Source organism: Meleagris gallopavo, chromosome 6, assembly GCF_000146605.3.
Source record: "Meleagris gallopavo isolate NT-WF06-2002-E0010 breed Aviagen turkey brand Nicholas breeding stock chromosome 6, Turkey_5.1, whole genome shotgun sequence".
Lineage (NCBI taxonomy): Eukaryota > Metazoa > Chordata > Aves > Galliformes > Phasianidae > Meleagris > Meleagris gallopavo.
In genome coordinates, this window is record NC_015016.2 from 25,578,050 (window position 1) to 25,595,711 (window position 17,662).

At 41.6% G+C, this 17,662-nt stretch overlaps 1 protein-coding gene across 1 annotated transcript; it reads left to right on the forward strand.

Moving 5' to 3' along the window:
* Nucleotides 1-63: 63 nt before the first annotated feature.
* DNAJC1 (DnaJ heat shock protein family (Hsp40) member C1) lies at nucleotides 64-15,636 on the forward strand. The gene is made up of 5 exons (XM_031554040.1): nucleotides 64-78; nucleotides 111-230; nucleotides 12,551-12,599; nucleotides 13,928-14,409; nucleotides 15,420-15,636. The coding sequence occupies exons 1-5, from the start codon at nucleotides 64-66 to the stop codon at nucleotides 15,486-15,488; spliced, it is 735 nt and encodes a 244-aa protein (XP_031409900.1). The 3' UTR covers nucleotides 15,489-15,636.
* Nucleotides 15,637-17,662: the final 2,026 nt, after the last annotated feature.

The window sequence follows — 17,662 nt, forward strand, 5'->3', positions numbered from 1 at the left end:
TTTTTTTACAAGACTTGATTAATTCACGTGAGGAATTTTTCCAGTATATTACCTCACAGATATATGTCCAATATCCCCGCAGTAATGAATGTTTTACAAATGTTTTACAGGCACCTGAATGGACAGAAGAGGACCTCAGCCAGCTGACAAGAAGTATGGTTAAGTTCCCAGGGGGGACCCCAGGTCGATGGGAAAAGATTGCTCACGAATTGGGTCGATCAGTGGCAGATGTGAGTTCACTCAGATTTGCATTGTAGAGAGAGTGACAAACCAGAACAAGACAGGCAGTGTAGAAGGCAGACATATATGGGGGCCGACATTGTCTTTTGAGAGAGGCTACAATCCTTTTAGGACCTGGAAGTGAACCATTAACTAACTATGCAAGAAGCAGATGTCAGCCCGTTTCTCGCTCCGCAATTAGCAGCTGTAACTGATCAGCTGTATGGGGGATTCTGGTGCTGGGAGACTCACGCTACTGTAACCCAATAACAGAAAAACAATGCCACTTGGGTTTTGTAGGGACCCTTCTAACTGCGAGTGAATATTTGTGGGACTTGGTTAAAGATTATGTTTCTGTTCTAAGCCGGCCCTTCAAAACACGGATGAGCTAATGGTGTTTAGACAGATGGTTTCCATTAATTAAACTGAGGTATCTCTGCAAACTTTAAAACAAGTTATACATGTGATACTATTTCAGCCCATTTTTCTGGATTATAGCTTGGGTAATAACACTGTGTAAAATGATTAATATCCTTGTTAATTCATATTTTATAGTATTGTACCACATATCAAAGAAAGCTTGTACTTATGGATTTTAAGTGTTATGATCTTAAAACCCTCAGGGGCCAGGCCGTAAAAGACTTTTCCTTTTCAAGCAATAGATCACTGGAACATGATGTAGTGTCTGCTGAGGACCCTTTGAAAGCCCTTTCAGCTGACCCTATTTTATAGGCTCTGGAGGGGTTAATGAGAATAATGTTTAAAGCTGTTGATGTATGTTTTGAGATTAGATATTCTTCATTTATTGTATTTCAGGAATTATCTTAAATAATGGGAAACACAGCCTCCAGGCAGAGCGCAGCGTAACCTGCTGTACCTTTGGGCAGTCTGGATGATTGTTTGGTTTTCGTCCTTGTTGATAGAATCGCAAAAAGATATTTTTAGAAGTTGCTTTTAAAGATTTTATCTGTAGAGTTATTTTGCTCAATTACTCATTTATACTAGAAAACAAGCCATTTACGTTCCTGTCACTTTAGAACAAGCCATATTATTTGCAAATAATAGGCGAATGTAAACAAGAAGTTATAAACCTGCTATGCGAATGTAATTGATTGGTTTTGTTTGTTTACTCTGATTAGATTCTGTTCAGTGTTGTTCATCATAATACCGAGGCGGAGTGAATATCACAAAGTTGCTGCACTTTACTAAGCAGATTTTGATAGCAAAAGTATTTCACGTGACTTGATGGTAGGCAGTATGCATGGGGTGGATCTTTGAGATTGTCTTACTGGCAGCACAAACACATGGATAGCTTCCACTTACGCCCATCACTAAACTAGCGCATCATCTTGAGACTTCTTGCACCCATTTTCTGCTTTATTCCTTGAAACAGTTATAAAAGCATATATTACATAAAGGATTCTTAATAACTAATTTGCACACCATACTTGCGTGCTGGCAGGGCTGGAAAGAAAAATGAAGCTTACTCACTTCTTTGCGGTGAGAAGACCTCAGCACTGTGAGTGGGGTAGAGGAATGAAAGATGTAAGAGCTGTCATTTTTTGTATGAAAAATGCAAATTTCAGGGATTTTTGGGTGTGAGGCAAAGTCTGAGTGTAATCCTTTTTACCTCCTGTGGCCTCCAGCTACGTGATTAGTTTGAGTGCGCTCTGCACCATCTTTTATTTCTCTAAAAATTTCACACTGCTGATAGTGCTGGGTCAGCTTTCCCAATACAGAATACTTAGTAGTGCTTCTCCTCCCTTCATTGTCACATCGCACAGTTTCAGTGGTTAGGTCCGAGAGGAAACACTTAAACAAAAGTTTCCTGGAAACTGTTATTAGATCAGTAGCAGAGACACTGAAACTGGGAAGTGCTTCAGGAGTATCCTTTCAACTCCTGAACAATATCTGCAGCATATCCTTTATACTTGTTACAGGAGACAAAGAATAAGACGTACGTTTATGGTAGGGATTCCTAAGTTTGTTTTGCTTACTTATCACTGTAAGTGAATAAAAAACGTTACGCGAGAGCCACAGGAATTAGTTCAGTGTTGAACGTAATGCAGAAGAAAGGTGCAGTCAGTGTTTCCTGCCCAAACAGCTGCTCCCTGTCTCCACTGAAGAGAAGCAGGGAGAGAAGGGGTTTTTTGTGCTCGAGGGACTGTTTTGAAATGGCCTGTGCAGCACGGTTTGGGGTTTCCTTCTTTACATCTAATTTGGCATCAGACTCTGCCTTGGCTAAAGTATTATCAGGGACAAAGGACTGAAATACTCAAGGGCAAATTTGAGGACATATGAAATACTTTTTAAAAACTTCAGACTGTTTTCTGCTTCTTTTTGTCCTGTGAAGTATGAGGAGCAGTAGGTCCTGGTTTTCCTTTCACAGCTAGAGGACTGTATAAAAGAGTGCAGTGTGACCCTTTTTAACTGCAGACTAGATAAGTAGGTGTTAATAAAAAGTTGAACGTGGTGCAATCCAAAATTATCTTTCCTTTGCTGCTTGTGACTCCAAAGCTTTCTTCCTTAGCAAAGATGTGAGAAAAATATTGCAGTACTTTTAAAAGAATAATATGAAGTCATTTGTGTGTACAGAGAAACATTCGTGAAATTCTCTCCTTCTGGCTGCCCCAAACAAATTCCATTTTAAACAACTCTCTTTTTTTTCCTTTTCCTTTGTTCTGTAAATTCCCCCATAAGGCTGTATTAATTTTCACTGGAATTTTTTTTATCTTGGCTTTTGTCAACTTTCTGGCTTTGTGGTGTTCTTCTAACTTAGTTTTGTGGGTTTGTTTATTTTGGAGTTTTTTACATCATTCTGAATTTTCCTCCTGCCATTATGTTACTGACTTTTTAGTCGTATGAAGGAAGTTTTTAATGCTTGGTGCTTTACCACTGCTTTTTTATTGCGTACAAAGAAGGGAAGAGTTTGTCTCTTGCTTATTTCCAGAGAAATTTGTTCTGCTTGGAAAATTCCTCCACGATTTTCCTTTTTTTTTTTTCGATCTTTTGGCTGATTTGGTACCTCAGAATCCAGTTTGCACTTGTTGAAACAGTATTCTGAGTAGAGGCTTTGGCTTTTAAAGCTTTCGTGTTAACAGAACTTCCTTAAGATGTTTGTCATCTGAAGATAAACAGGCATTAATTAATGACAAAAAAAATCAATTTGGCAATAAGTTGTCCTTTTTAGTTTGTCATTTCTTTCTCTCCTGGATTTGACAGTGTCATGGTGTTTCCCACCACAGTGAGTCTGTCCCACCAGTTCTGTAGAAGTCATTATTGGCTCACTGTCCAACTGAGGGGCATTATCAAATAATGCAACAAGTTATATTTTGTATTGCTTTGCACCTTTGCTGATCTGAGTGATGAAAGATGATGGAATAGCCTAACTTCTTAAACTAGTCTTAGAAAGCTAAGAGGGAACTGCAGATACGTTGCAAGATGAGTAGAATTCAAAATGATCAGAACAAATTAGAGAAATAATATGCAAGTGTAGGAGTATTGGTTGCAATAGCCAAATTAAACAGTCAGTATGCAAGTACATGCAGCAAGATAGTGGCAGGGTTCACAAATAGAAGGTAGCAAACAACTAAAGTGCAGGAGAAATGCAGAGATTAGAAGAGATAATACAGGTCAACAAATAGCAAGTTTTTGTGACAAAGGGGAGCATCATTCTGAGAAAATACAGGAGGATGGTAAACCTGCATCTACTTCTCTAGTTTGGGTCTAGTTTTCAGTGTTACACTTAAGCATGTGATTCAGTGTAATAAGTCCAGAAGAGAATAAGCAGAGTGGGTGATCTTTAGAAATCTATTGGAAAAGATTGTGAAGGAATTCTTATGGGCTGCGAAATGGAAGAAAATATGATGTAAGCATTCAACTGTCTAAAGAGAGAACTGCAAAAAGTAAGTTGTTTGCGCTCTATATCAGCTTTATAGGGCAAGAAGTAGTTACCTGAAATTTAACATGCACAGCTGAGTAAGCCACGAAGGGGCAAAGATTTAAAAGGTGTAGTAAAGCAGTGGAATAAGCTGCTGTGGAGTATCCACCTCTGAAGGTCTTTAAAAAACAGGTTAGGGAAACATCTGCAAGAAACGACGTCGATACAAAGATTCTGCCTCAGGTTAGGTCCTTCTCTTCATATGGTCTGTGATTAGACTAGCAAGTGCAAGCTATCTAGGAGGAAAGGGGGAGGAAACAAAACCTTCCTACAATTGGAAGCATGTGTGAACTCATTTTAAAAAATGTAAAATTAAAGCCAGATAGTTACTAAGATGGTTATTAATCACTGCATGTACCTTAGCTTGATGGTTTTACATTCAGTAATTCCTTGCAAAGTCATGTTTCAGATGCTTTTGCTTCTATACTTTTACTAAAATCAGTTGAGTTTGGATTGTTTTTTTATTTCGTAGGCAATTTAAGTCTGTTAATTTTGTTATTTCCCAAAATATCTCACAAACAAGAATAAGACTCATGATATGGATCTGTCTACCAGATGCCCTGTCCAAACAGATGCTTCTACACAATGTGATTCAGGACAGTGGGAAAGTGCCAGCCAAAATCCAACAACAAACAGCTGTGTCCCATACTGTAGTGCATCTGAGCTCATGCAGCTGTACTGTTTCTGTTCGTTCTGTCTCGTGATACCAGCATAAATATCTTTGCAACATACTCCTTCAGCTCAGCTACTTTAGGCTTGCTACCATGGTGTAGGCATGCTGTGAGAAGGGTGTTGCTCTAACTTTGGTCATATCAAGTATAGGGTATTTCTTATCTTGTCTCTCTTCCGGAAACCATCAACAGCTAATTAATAGTCAACCCAAAATGGATGCAATTGTGCTCATTTTATCAGTATGTTTCATTATTTAAATGGCTAATTGACATTTTAATATGTGCATATTGGGGATTTATCAACCTTTTCCCATAAAGATGATTTTCAGCCGGCTTAGTATAATGAAATCTTACTGCTTTCACAACGAAAAGCTTCTACAGCTTTTTAAGTCATTCTTATTGCAGTTGGCTGGTGGTATGAATTAGAATTTCAAGTATTTTGATTATGAAAGGGAAATGGAGTTCAGTTAACTCTAATCAGAGTTCCTGCCGGCTGACCCGGTTACCTGTACCACTGCTCTCTGCCATCCCCTGAACATCTGTTCTTTGACCCATTTTCCTTGCTGAATTTGTTGCTCCAGGGTTAGTTCTCATTCCTGTCCTCCAATACTTAAGGAAATAATTGACCTTTTAAAACAAAATAAAAAGTTAGGTTTGAAGTTCCTAAATACTGTGAACACCCTAAAACGCAGAATAAATTACGAATAGAATTTCAAGGTGACTATTTCTGCAAAAATTACATTCCTTGATTTGACAAATGCTGTGCTTTATGAAGATTTATAATGATGGCTGGCTTTTGTTGAACTCAGATTGAGAAAAAGCACTTATGTGTGGAATTATAGCAGCATATTTTACTTGACAATGCCTACCCGTACAGATTAAAAAAAATAAAATATTTGCTGAAAGGCATAAATTAATTTCAGTAACTACAAAGGACATTCAAATTGTAAAAATAACAGAGGAAGTAAAAGCTGTCTGGCATGCCAAACAGACTTTAATGTGATTATTAGGTACAGGTTTTTTAAATTAAAGGCAAAGAGATCTCAGATTTCATACTTGTGAAGTAATATCATTCACTTGTCTTACAGGATTTAAACTGATTCTGTTTGTTCCTGCAGTCACTAATCTCATGCATTTGTGTTGCAAAAACAGACTGATAGGGATTTGCTGCTTGTATAGAAAAGGACCAAGGCAGACAGCAAAACAATAGACAGGTGTATGTATTGGAGCAGACATCCTGAATTATGGTGAAACCTGAAAGCACAAGATTGGGAGAGAGTGCTTATTTTGTGTTTTCTCATCTTTCCAAGCAACCAAAGGTTTCAGCCTTAAGTCTAACTGTGTGAGTTCACACTCATTGCATGTTTATATGCCATTATATAATAGACCTCTCATTTTTGGCAAGTGCAAGCTTGTTACGTTGCCAGCGAGAAAACATCTCCATGAGAAGTAATTAATATGTAAAAGTTAATGAATTTATTAGGGGTTTTTTTTTGCTTCTGGAGATTAAGCTTTTCCTAAGTCTGTTTTGTATTTCATTTGGTATACTGTGCATGTGTTAACTTGGTTACTGTGATCTCCAGTTGTGGTTGTTGTGAAGCAGTCCCTCTCAGCAGCTTGCATATATTTATGTAATCAATAGTTCTTTTGGTTGCTCATTGAAGTATAAAGACCTAGCTCTGGATCAAGGTCTGAAAGCAGTTATGAATATCTAAGGTGGGATTTAGATGGTATGTAGGTGATGGAGATCCCTCAGTCTAAGAGTGAAATCTTCAGAACACCTGTCTAATCCTGAGACACACCAACTTGCCTGTTGATGCTTTGCGTGAGGGTTGCTGTTCCCAATTCTGTGATTGCACAAAGTTTTTTTTCTGCACTGTTGTACAACTGACCCTGCCATGTTTGTAGAATCAGGCAGCGTGGAGTGTTTTATACCCATATACAAAACAGATTGATTTCCTTCTTGTGAGGCATGACAAGAGCATTCCTGTCACTTAAAGGAGAAAGCTATTTGCAGAAGCCAGTGGGACACCCAACTTTAATTCAAATACATGTCTTATCAGGTTGGTTCAGGACAATGCTGCTATAACTTTGCAGTGTACCTTGAATAACAAAACATTCTATGTACGTCCTGACGAGCTGAGTTTAAATTCCATTGCAGAATTCAAATCTTCCAGCTCATAGGAAAGATAATGCATTTTGCACCAAAGGTCATAAAATGCCCAAGCAATTGTTACAAAGGGTGGTTAAGCCCAGCTCCTCTGTGTTACCTGAGTTTCCACAGTACTGAGCTGAAGACTTGCAAATGTAGATTTTGACTGACAAAGGAAAAAGAGGCGTAGTTTGAAATCTCCAATGTCATGACAGTTCTGGGTGTTGAGTTCTTCCTCTTAGTCCTGAAAAAAGGGAGCAGTTATTCTTCTGTTTTAAATTAACTCTTCGGACACTTAAAAGAGAACATCAGTTGCTAAATCCAGTGGTTTAGGCCACATCTTAGACTGCCTCATCACTAAACGCACAGCTGTTGTGTTTCTGCTGTAGCTGCCTCCTCTCATTGGCTGTGGCAAGGTTTGCAATCGCACACAGCTTCAAAGGTCGTAACCATAAGAAAGCCATACTGTTGCAGGCTGGCAGTGGCTGGGCTAAGCAAATCCAGTTCGTAATTTGTCTCTTAGTTTTTTCAAGAACAAAAGCTTGTTGACCTCATTGACTGGTTATATTGCACACTTTTGGAAAAGTTGGTAAGGATCTACTAAGCAAATTGTTAGAAGCGGGGTCAGAGCAAAAGTATGTCTTGTAATTTATACTACTTCATTTCTAGAGATCTACTAAGTTGGAAATAGGTTGTTTAAAAAGAAAAGAAGCTGAATGATTTGGCTTGATGTTTCACCAGTCTGCTAAAACTGGAAGGCAGTTTTAGCAATCTTTTAGTAAATTTACGGGAAGGCGTTTTATAAAGCGACAGATTTTGAGTCTGTCACATGAAAATAAAGCAGTGAGTCACTATTGTTTGCTGAGTTGGGTCAAACCATTCTTGATGCGATTGTGGTTGCTGGAAATAAGTTGTTTAGATCTAGACTGGGATGTCAGTTCAGTGCAACAAGTAATGCTTTGCCTATAAGGAGAGAACCTCGAATTTGGCAGCTTTTTCTGCACTGTTTCAAAAGATCAGCAAGGCCTATTTCTTGGACAAGAGCACGAAATAATTGAATGTCCTTCTGCATCTGGCTTTCCTTTTTGAGAACAATGTGATTTTGGCTCAAATTAGCCTCACAGATTCAAAAAAATTCACTTTGCTGCATATTAGCTTCACTACTTCCAGGCTGTATCTATACATTTTTCTGTAATTCCACAGATCTTGAATGTTTTTGCACAACATAAATAGATGAAGAGCAGAAAGGTAACAACTGGCTGTGCAGAACATTGCTAGTGAGACAGCAGGTTTCTGGTAGATGATGCTGAGAAAATCAGGCAGCGTCATAGATACTTATATAGCTCTTGCTCAGGAAGATGCTAAGAGTAGTAAACAGCTTTGTCAGTGTGGTGGGTTGGCAGCAGCACACCAACATGTCGTCCTGCTTTGCAAAGTTAGATACATCTGGGAGCCAAATGACATGGGTTATCTCTTTGTCTACTCGTGTTTTTCAGTGTTTTCAGAACACAGGAGACTTGTACTTCTGTATTTACCTGGTGCAGCCCTGGTCAGAACAGTATTGTATCCAGAAGAAGAGTGCCTGGAAGCAGCAGGATGGGAAAGGCCTCAAAACCTCATTGGCCACTGCCAGAGCCCTGCAAAGTGGGGCTGACTGTGGTTGTGGAAGGGCCAGCTTATTTTGTGGCTGCTGCTGTGGGAATGGGGAATTTGATCTTCACTTCTGCAAATGGGCTGTTTCTGGCTGTTTAGTGTGGGTAAGATCACTATACCTGACTTTTACGGGGTTTTCCCCCTAGGCCAGTCGCAATTCGTTGCTTTTTTTATGCCCGCCTTCCTGGCAGGACAAAAAGTGTAGCCTCTTACCCATGTGATAGCAAACCTGAATTTTGCCCATGCTGTCAAAAGCCTTTTAAGCTGACTCTGAATAATACTTTTTTCTCCTGTACATCTCTGAAGCATTGATTGTCCCATCTGAAAGAGGTGGCAGGTGTCCAGGGTAACGAGATTTAACATCAGGTTGGTCAGGATGAGGAATGTTTTTACTGCTAGGTGTCTTGTTGAGTAGCAACTGGTCTCGTGATCCAAACTAATTGTCAGGAGTACAAGAGGAAGCCAGCTCTGCCTGGCTTTCATTGCATAAAATCATCCCGCTAATCCTAGCTTTCAGTAAGATCTTTTTGTAGCTGAAGTGCTATTGAAACTGAATTCAGACGGGAGTTCACAGAAGCAAGCTGTTCCTGTGGCTTCTTTCTGTATGTCCCACAGTAAGACTGTTCACTGTCTACTTCAGTAATGATTGCTTGTAGCAAACATTTTTTCTCATCTTCCTTTGTCTAAGAAAATGTTTCATTGTGCATGTGATTACCTGACTTCATTTGTGACTTCTGTTATCCCCAGAGAACTACAAGGATGCCTGGGATGTTTGGGCATAGAAACAGCAAAGATGAAAGTTCATTCCTATAAAATAATGCAGTATGCCTTTCCAGCAGTGAAATAAATTATTTGTGGAAATAGGAGAACTGCCCTCTTCTGTTTTAAATCCATTTTAGAGTCATGATGTTTATTGTGTAAGATGTTCCCAGACACAGATTTTCTTCAGAGCTAATACTTTGATGAAAGCTGTTGTCAAATAACAACAGGCTTTTAGCACAACTTTTCCCAGTAATGATAAAACTCACAGTTCAATATACATTACATCTATAATTTATAGCATTATGCACAAGCAATTGTCAGTAATAATTAGAAGCATAATGCTACAACTGCTTCATGCTTTGAATAATAGTATTTCTGAGTATGTTATCTGCTACTGAGTGAAAGAGTAATAAATCAAAGCAAGTTATGATAAGTAGAGTTGAGAACGCAATGGAACAACTTCTGCTCTTCAAAATAACTGCTAAGAACTACCCAGTAGATAGCCCTGCTCAGCACTGGTAAGCAGTGATTGATGTTAGGGCTGTCACTGTATGGAGGAGCTGGCACCAGAGGTGACTGCAAATTTGAGTGGCAAGAGCAGTGATTAAACTCAAAAACTGAAATACAGATTTCATACATTCCAAAGGATGGGTTCCTAATAATCCTTAATAGTTTAATGCTGACATGTTATGATTCTTCCCCTGTGTCAGCATCTCTAACAGCAGTGACAGTTGGAGCTGATGGACAAATAAGTCCTAAGTCTGTATACGTGGTACCTGAGCTCTGAGTGAGAAGAGCTAGAGTAAACAAGGATTTTGCATAGCAACTAGAAAAGAAGAAAGCTGATTTAAAAAAACGAGGAAAAAAGAAGGATAACAGATAAATCATCTTATGAAATATGGGAATGATGGTAGTGATGCTGTTGGTGAGTTCTTGGAGGTATGTCAGCAGTTGGTGTTTGACAGAGCTTGTTCAGGACCTGGTATCGTAGATTCTCAATAACTAAACCTTACACATAGCTGTTATTTCTGGACTGCCCGCTGAATGTTCAAATTGGAAGTCCATGAATGATCATCATAATGCCTACAAAAGTCTTGTGCAATAGATGCAGTAACTTACTACAGATCGTAAAACTGGGTCAGCAAAGATACTGGTGCTGGAGTCACCCAAAGAAAGACAGGCTGAGGTGAGGCTGGTATTTCTCACATACAGAGGAGTGTGAAATACCAGCAGGATCTTGGAATAAGCTGAAGACCTTCACTGCTCTAGTGGAGAGAGCCATTTTAGATTCTAATTCAATTGGATGCAACATGCAGCTATTGTGGGATACCGGCACTAGCCTAATTTGGGAACATCCATCCTGTAAAGGACACTCGAATCCAGGATCCTGACTTGCACCACTTCCAGTGTAAGTTTCTGTTGCGTGTGTAGTCCCAGGTTGAAGGATGAAGCAGTAGTTGGCAGCCTGCTACGACATCGGTGCTTCAGCACACAGAAGGCGGAACGGTGGCATTGAGGCTGCTGGCTGCTTTCTTGGCTCTCTTTGGTTCAGGGGAATGTCCTGTCTCTTTTCCTTCTTCTTGGTCATCTGAGCAGCTTGCAAGTCTTGGAAGGAAGCTTAAATATAGCAGAATGGGTTAGTGTCAGCTGTCTGAAACACGTGAGCACAGACAGAATATGCTTCGTTGTACTTGCGGTGAATCCCCTGCATCGTTGCCGCTCTAAACGATCCACTGTGCTCTCGCATGACCAGTTCTCGCTTTTCAAAGTAATGATTACAATCCACTTCAGATGAAGATAATTTCGGAGATGCGTAACAGGCCACTGCATAGGATCAGTTGTGTTCAGCAATCAGCAATGGGTTCCCCTCCAGTTTGCATTTTACAGCGCGGGCGCACGGAGCTGTTCTGCTAGCAGTGCAGGGGGAACTCGAATATTTAAGTTTGGATGAATTTAGACTCTAAACTCTTTAAGGAGAGTTGCTGTTTCTCTGTTAGTGGGTTATCCCTTTCAGTGGGAGTCCGTCAGTTTTCAGCATCGTGCAGATGACAGAAGGCTTGGCGCTGGTTAGAATCGTGTGCTCATCTTGGTGCTCTTAGGCTTTTCCTCTTCAAACGATTAAAAGTTTATCACACTGCAGCAGTAGGGACTGGGTTTTTTTATGCCAGATGTCTATCTCTGGATAAAGACTTTGGTTAATTAGAGCCAGGATTTTTTTTTGTCCGTGCAGTTCTCATTTAAATTTAATCATCCCTGAAAATGTGGTTTAATTTATGGGGGAGATCTTTCCTGTTCTTTAGAGAAGTGCTGCACGGTGTGGGCTGTTCTCCTCCAGCGCTGCTCTGTGTAGGGAGAGGAGTCTGCTGCCCTTAGTGTGGTCAGCACGGACAGCAGAGGTCTGTGCAGGGCTCCAAAAGTGATTCATTCGAGGCTGAATGGGAACATGCATGGGAATTTCTGACTTCAAATGGCGGTGTGCTGCTCAGTGCAAAAATGAAGTCCAATGAGCTGTTCACATCTGCAGCCCTGGGTGCAGACAGCAGGGTGTCCCCATTGCACGTGTGTGCTCTGATACCTGTGTAAGTGCCCTGTTTTATTTTTTGTTTCAGTGGCTCAGACTGCTTAATTTCAGTGTATGGTTTTGCTCACATTCTTAAAAAAAAAGACATTTAAAATGCTTTTACGTGAGACTTGAATCTTGCAGGTCATTGACACAGCACACTTCTTAAGCAATTAAGAATCCAAGTACTTTAATTTGAGTCTGTGTTCTATGTGATCTGCAGTGAGGTCTGCAAGTTGGCGAAGCTCCACATTCTTGGCCGGGCTGCCCAGAGAGGTTGTGGATGTTCCGTCCCTGGAGCTGTTCAAGGCCAGGCTGGATGGGGCCCTGGGCAGCCTGGTCTGGTATTAAATGTGGAGGTTGGGGACCCTGCCTGTGGCAGAGGGTTGGAGATTCATAATCCTTGAGGTCCCTTCCAACCACCCAGGCCATTCTGTGTGATTCAGTAAGGAAAACACTTATTGTGCTGTTAGTTCTCCCCAGTTCACAGATTTAGGTACTGAGAGGACAAAGCAGGGATTCTGCATATATGGATTCTCGTGTGATAAATGTAATTTTTTAATAGTCCAATTTTTTCTCTGTCTTCTATGCAGGTCACCATGAAAGCCAAACAAGTGAAGGACTCTGTGACGTATACACCAGGTATGTGCTGCCAGCTCCTCACCAACACTTGTAGGGAGCACTGTGTTTAGATAGCTGCATGCAGATGGGTGCATTCGGTCACTTTCAGCGTGTGTTCTGCAGAGACTCTTGCAGCCTGCTTTGCTAAAAACAAGGAGAAGACCTGACATACTCTGTGGGAATGCTGCCTTTGTAGCTACCTCCTCCCAGCCTTTCTTATTCAGTTTAGTGTGGGCTTTATTCAAAGGGACCGCAGCAGGCTTGAAAGGTGGGCCCAGGTGAACCTGATGAGGTTCAACACAGCAAAGTGCGAAGTTTTGCACTTGGGCTGGAGGAATCCCAGGCGTTTATACAGACCGCAAGGAGCGGTCCTTGAGAGCAGCGCTGCAGAGAAGGACCTGGGGGTCCTGATGGATGAAAAACTTAACATGAGCCAGCAGTGTGCCCTTGCAGCTCGGAAGGCAAATGGTATCCTGGGCTCCATCAGAAGAGGAGTGGCCAGCAGGGACAGGGAGGTGATTGTCCCCCTCTACTCTGCTCTTGTGAGGCCCCATCTGGAGTACTGCGTCCAAGTCTGGAGTCCCCAGTACAGGAAAGACAGGGAGCTGTTGGGAAAGGGTCCAGAGAAGAGCCACAAAGATGATCAGGGACTGGAGCACGTCCCCTATGAAGACAGGCTTGTTTCCAGGGAGCTGGGCTTGTTCAGCCTGGAGAAAAGAAGGCTGTGGAGTGACCTTATTGCAGCTTTTCAATACCTAAAGGGTATACAAACGAGGGGAATCAACTCTTTGAAAGGGTTGATAACTGCAGGACAAGGGCAAATGGTTTTAAGTTAAGGGAGGGAAGATTTAGGTTGGATGTCAGGGGGGAATTCTTTACAGAAAGAGTGGTGAGGTGCTGGAACAGGCTGCCCAGAGAGGTTGTGGATGCCCTGTCCCTGGAGGTGTTCAAGGCCAGATTGGATGGGGTCCTGGGCAGCCTGGTCTAGTGTTAGGTAATAGGTTGTTGGCCCTGCCTGTGGCGGGGGGTGGGAGCTTCATAATCCTTGAGGTCCCTTCCAACCTGGGCCATTCTGTGCGATTCTGTGATTCATTCATTTGTTGATGCTGTTCTGTTCTTGTTTGTCAGTGTGGTAATTTACTTGTTATTTCACATGTACCAGATGAGCTCATGACTGATTAAGTTCATTGCTTCATACAAATGCCTTGATTTCTGGATAAACGTGAGGAATTTAGCATGATCTGTAAGGGCTGCTCCTGCTCTCCGCACTGTTCTGAGTACCTCCTATTTGTAGTACCTCTTGTTTATGGTTTATTTATTTAGAAGTATAACAGCAGTGCTTTAAACAGGGGTCACCAGGCTCTCCGAGCTTAAAACCTTGGCCCAGAATTCCAAGAATGCCAAAGTCTCCATGAATCTACCAGACCACATCATCACACAGAGGGAAAGAGAGGAGGAAGAGGAGGAAGAGGAGGGGAACTTCAATCACAGCCCAGAACAGACGGATGCCCAAATGGATCCCAAGGAGGGCAGTGCTGGTGAGACCAGGCATCGCAGGCGGAAGGTTCCCAAAGCACCCGAAATGGTGCCAGCAGCAACAAAAGAGGGATTGGAGGAGAAGGGCAGAGGGAGACGCCAGAAGGATTTCGATAACACAGAACAGGAGAAAGAAAGTGATGATGAGAGCAGAAAAAGAGAGAAGAGCCGTGCCTTAGAAGAATTGTGGACTCAGAACCAACAGAAGCTTCTGGAAATGGCCTTGCAGCAGTATCCAAAGGGAACGTCGGAGCGCTGGGACAAAATAGCAAAATGCGTCCCTGGAAAAAGCAAGGTACAGTTATTGTTGTTAGAATTAGAATGTAAATGAAGAGGAAATGTATGTTCTACCCACTTATGGGTATCTTAAAGACTGAAGGGCAGTGCAGCAAAGTGAGGGCGTTACTTCACCTGTAGCCATCAGTCAAGACGTCAAACCATTGCTGTCACATTTGCTGATTACTGAAGGTATTTTCCATTAGACAGTTTGCTTAATATGTTACAGAAATGTTGAAGTAACTCCTGTTTCATTCAGAACACCTCCCTTTCCTATGCCCTCCAGATCTTCAGACAAATTACATTTTGAAACAGATTTTGATTCAGAGTTGGTAACTAGTTGTTGGTGACCCCCTTTGCTTGCATTTTTACCATACCCTTCTTGTCCTCAACAGCACACTAAGTAATCCAGCTGCAGGCTGTAAATGCTCTCTTTTTGCAAGTGTACTTTTTAAAATAGGATTGGCTGTGATTGATAGAGCTGTGCTAGACTCTGTCCGAGCTGTGCTAGCTCCGTTTGTTTGCTCAGTCATTGTAGCTGCAGAAAATCCTTATTTTACTTGTGCCAAAAACAGCGTGAGGAAGCAAGAGGTGTGGGCAGGGGCTGTAGGCACTTTGTGGCTCTGAAGCTGTGCATCAGTGCGGGATGGCAGCTGGTGCTGCTGGAGATGACTGCAGAAACTCATCTTTAATAGAGTGAAGCGCCTGCAGTGCGGCTCACACCTGAGTAACTGTTCTGGAAGGGCTCATACAAGACAACTGCATAACAGCTGCATTTGCAGGCATTGTATAGAAATAGCAGGCAGGGGTTTTCTTGGTGTGGTGTGCTCTCGGAAGAGAGAAATTACCCAGTAAGAAACGTCAATCAAAAGTTTGTTTTTCTAATCCACTTTTCACAGATGTAGATTATTCTTCTGAAATTCGCTGCATGAGTAACTTTGGTATTGCTTTAAGTTTTACCTGCATTATAAAAGTGCAGTTGGTTTGTTTTCTTCTAATTTATCAAATTAACATTTGTTTTCCTTTTAGGAGGAGTGTATAGCAAGATACAAGTTGCTTGTTGAACTGGTACAAAAGAAAAAAATGGCCAAAAGCTGAGTGCTCTGAGCAGAAGAATTTACATCGTCTTTGTCAAAATGGGGTTGTAAAACTCATATGCAGGAAACTGCATTTTGTACCTCGGTATTTCTATACGTCATGTGCCTTAGTAAAAGAAAGTATCAATAAATATTTAGTCATCTTACCAGCTCTTTTGTGTGTTGCAGAATGGAGGTGTACTTTTGTGTAGGAGCTGCTTACGTGGAGAGGTGCTGATGTCTTAAAGAGGAGTGGGCCTTCAGGTAACCCACCCCACTGAGTGCATACTGCAACATTGGTTACAGCCAATGTGGATACAGAATATAAAGAAATTTAAAGATCCCTCGTAATTTGGTATTTATATCTGCTGCATTCAGTATGGTTTGATTTCACATTTGAAGCACAGGCAGTAAGAATTACCATTCATTATTTGCTATATTGTATTTCATAACTTTGAAAAAATTATGCTAACTTTAAATATGAGGGTGGTGGGTACTTAATGGGCTGTAAAAGAGTATCAGCAAATCAGAACACTGATTATAGTATTTTGCAGAAAACATTAAGGATTGTTTAAAGAATTATTTATCATCCCCATTCTGATTTAAGCCAGGGTTCTGAGGAGCCTTTGAGTTTCAACTTAAAATTAAAAGGCAAAATCAGAAGAGCACATCAGAACTCAGGACTTGGAGCTTGATGGCCACAAATCCTCACTAATGTCCCAGCCTTCGTGCTGATACTATTCCTGCTAACAGTTCGCCCATTGTGCTGCTGCTGACAGACGGGCATCTCACCACATTTGTTCCCATTTCCGTAAAACTGTAAGGGAGAAGCGATGAGGAAAGGTGGCAGCCTTCTGTAATTGTTTCTTTACCACATGGAATATTTTTTGGTAATAGATGGAAATTAACCTTAGGCTGTAAGGAAGGAGTGGAATGTAACAATAAATAGCAGGGAAAAGAGTATGGACTTGATAAAAGCATCAAATTCTTCCCAGTGGAAATCTTTAAAACCCACGTAAGAGCTCTGTGTGAGACTTGACTGCATTACACTGAGTTCTAACTAACACCTTCAGCTTCTCTGAGTCCTAGAGCTTCTGCAGGGGGCGGCACACATCAAGGAAGTGCACACCGCTTATGGGTAAGAAACATTTTTGGTTAGCCCATTCTTACTGGGATACTTCAAGCAGCGTGCCTGACAAACACTGTGTTAATGCCAGTGTGACAAACACTATTTATCTGAAGGCATATCCTTAATGGTATGGCCCAGCTGCTCCTCCTTGTGTCACACCTGTCAGCTTGAATCTGAAGCAACAGAGGCACAGCATTTGTGGCACTCTGAGTGGGAATGCTGAAACACGGCATTGGCCATCCTGGATAGAGGTGATGGATGATCTGTGGCCGTCAGGCCAGGAGCACACCCTGCGCACAGCACAGGCCTGTGGAGGTGCAGAAGTAGCAGCAAGCTGGTTGGGGAAGGGACGTGCAGGAGAACTAACTGCCCCATGGTCTGCTCTTGTGTCACTGCATGGGGAACGGTTCCTATTGAACTGCTGCCAAAGACCAGCATCTTTGATGTCAGGATCTGCAAAGTTACTGAAACAAGGTTGGTTTTTGACTGCATCTGGCCTTCATGTGAACTTAGCTTTGATGTGGTCTCCTTCTACAAAGACGAGCAAATCAGTTTTGTTTAATGTCGAAAGAGTCCTTTTCATTACTTTCCTGCTGATTTTCTGTCCATCAGGAATACGAGCACTGTACAACATCCACCACTATCTTGGGCTTGTGACACCAGCTTCTGACACATTGAGAAGTTGAGACTGCCCTGAATTTGGCAATCTCACTCTACCTTTGTTGTTTTTATGCTACCCTGCATCTGTACAGGAAACAGATGGCAGAAATCAGGTAGGCCCTCTTGAAGAGTCATTGAATGGTTTGGGTTGGAAGAGACCTCTAAGATCATCTAGATCCAACTCCCTGCTCTAGGCAGGGACACTTCCCTCTTTACCACGTCCCTCTAGAAGAACATGCAGGGAAAAGATACTTGGGGCTGATACTTATCTCCGCCATAAGGATTTTAGATTCAGGTTAGATCCATAAAGCTGCGGGTACGTAACGCTCACTTCCACAACTGCAGTAGAAGGGATGCTCAGGATTACCTAGAAGCAGGTGGGAGCATCTTGGGCTGTTCTCCCCCTC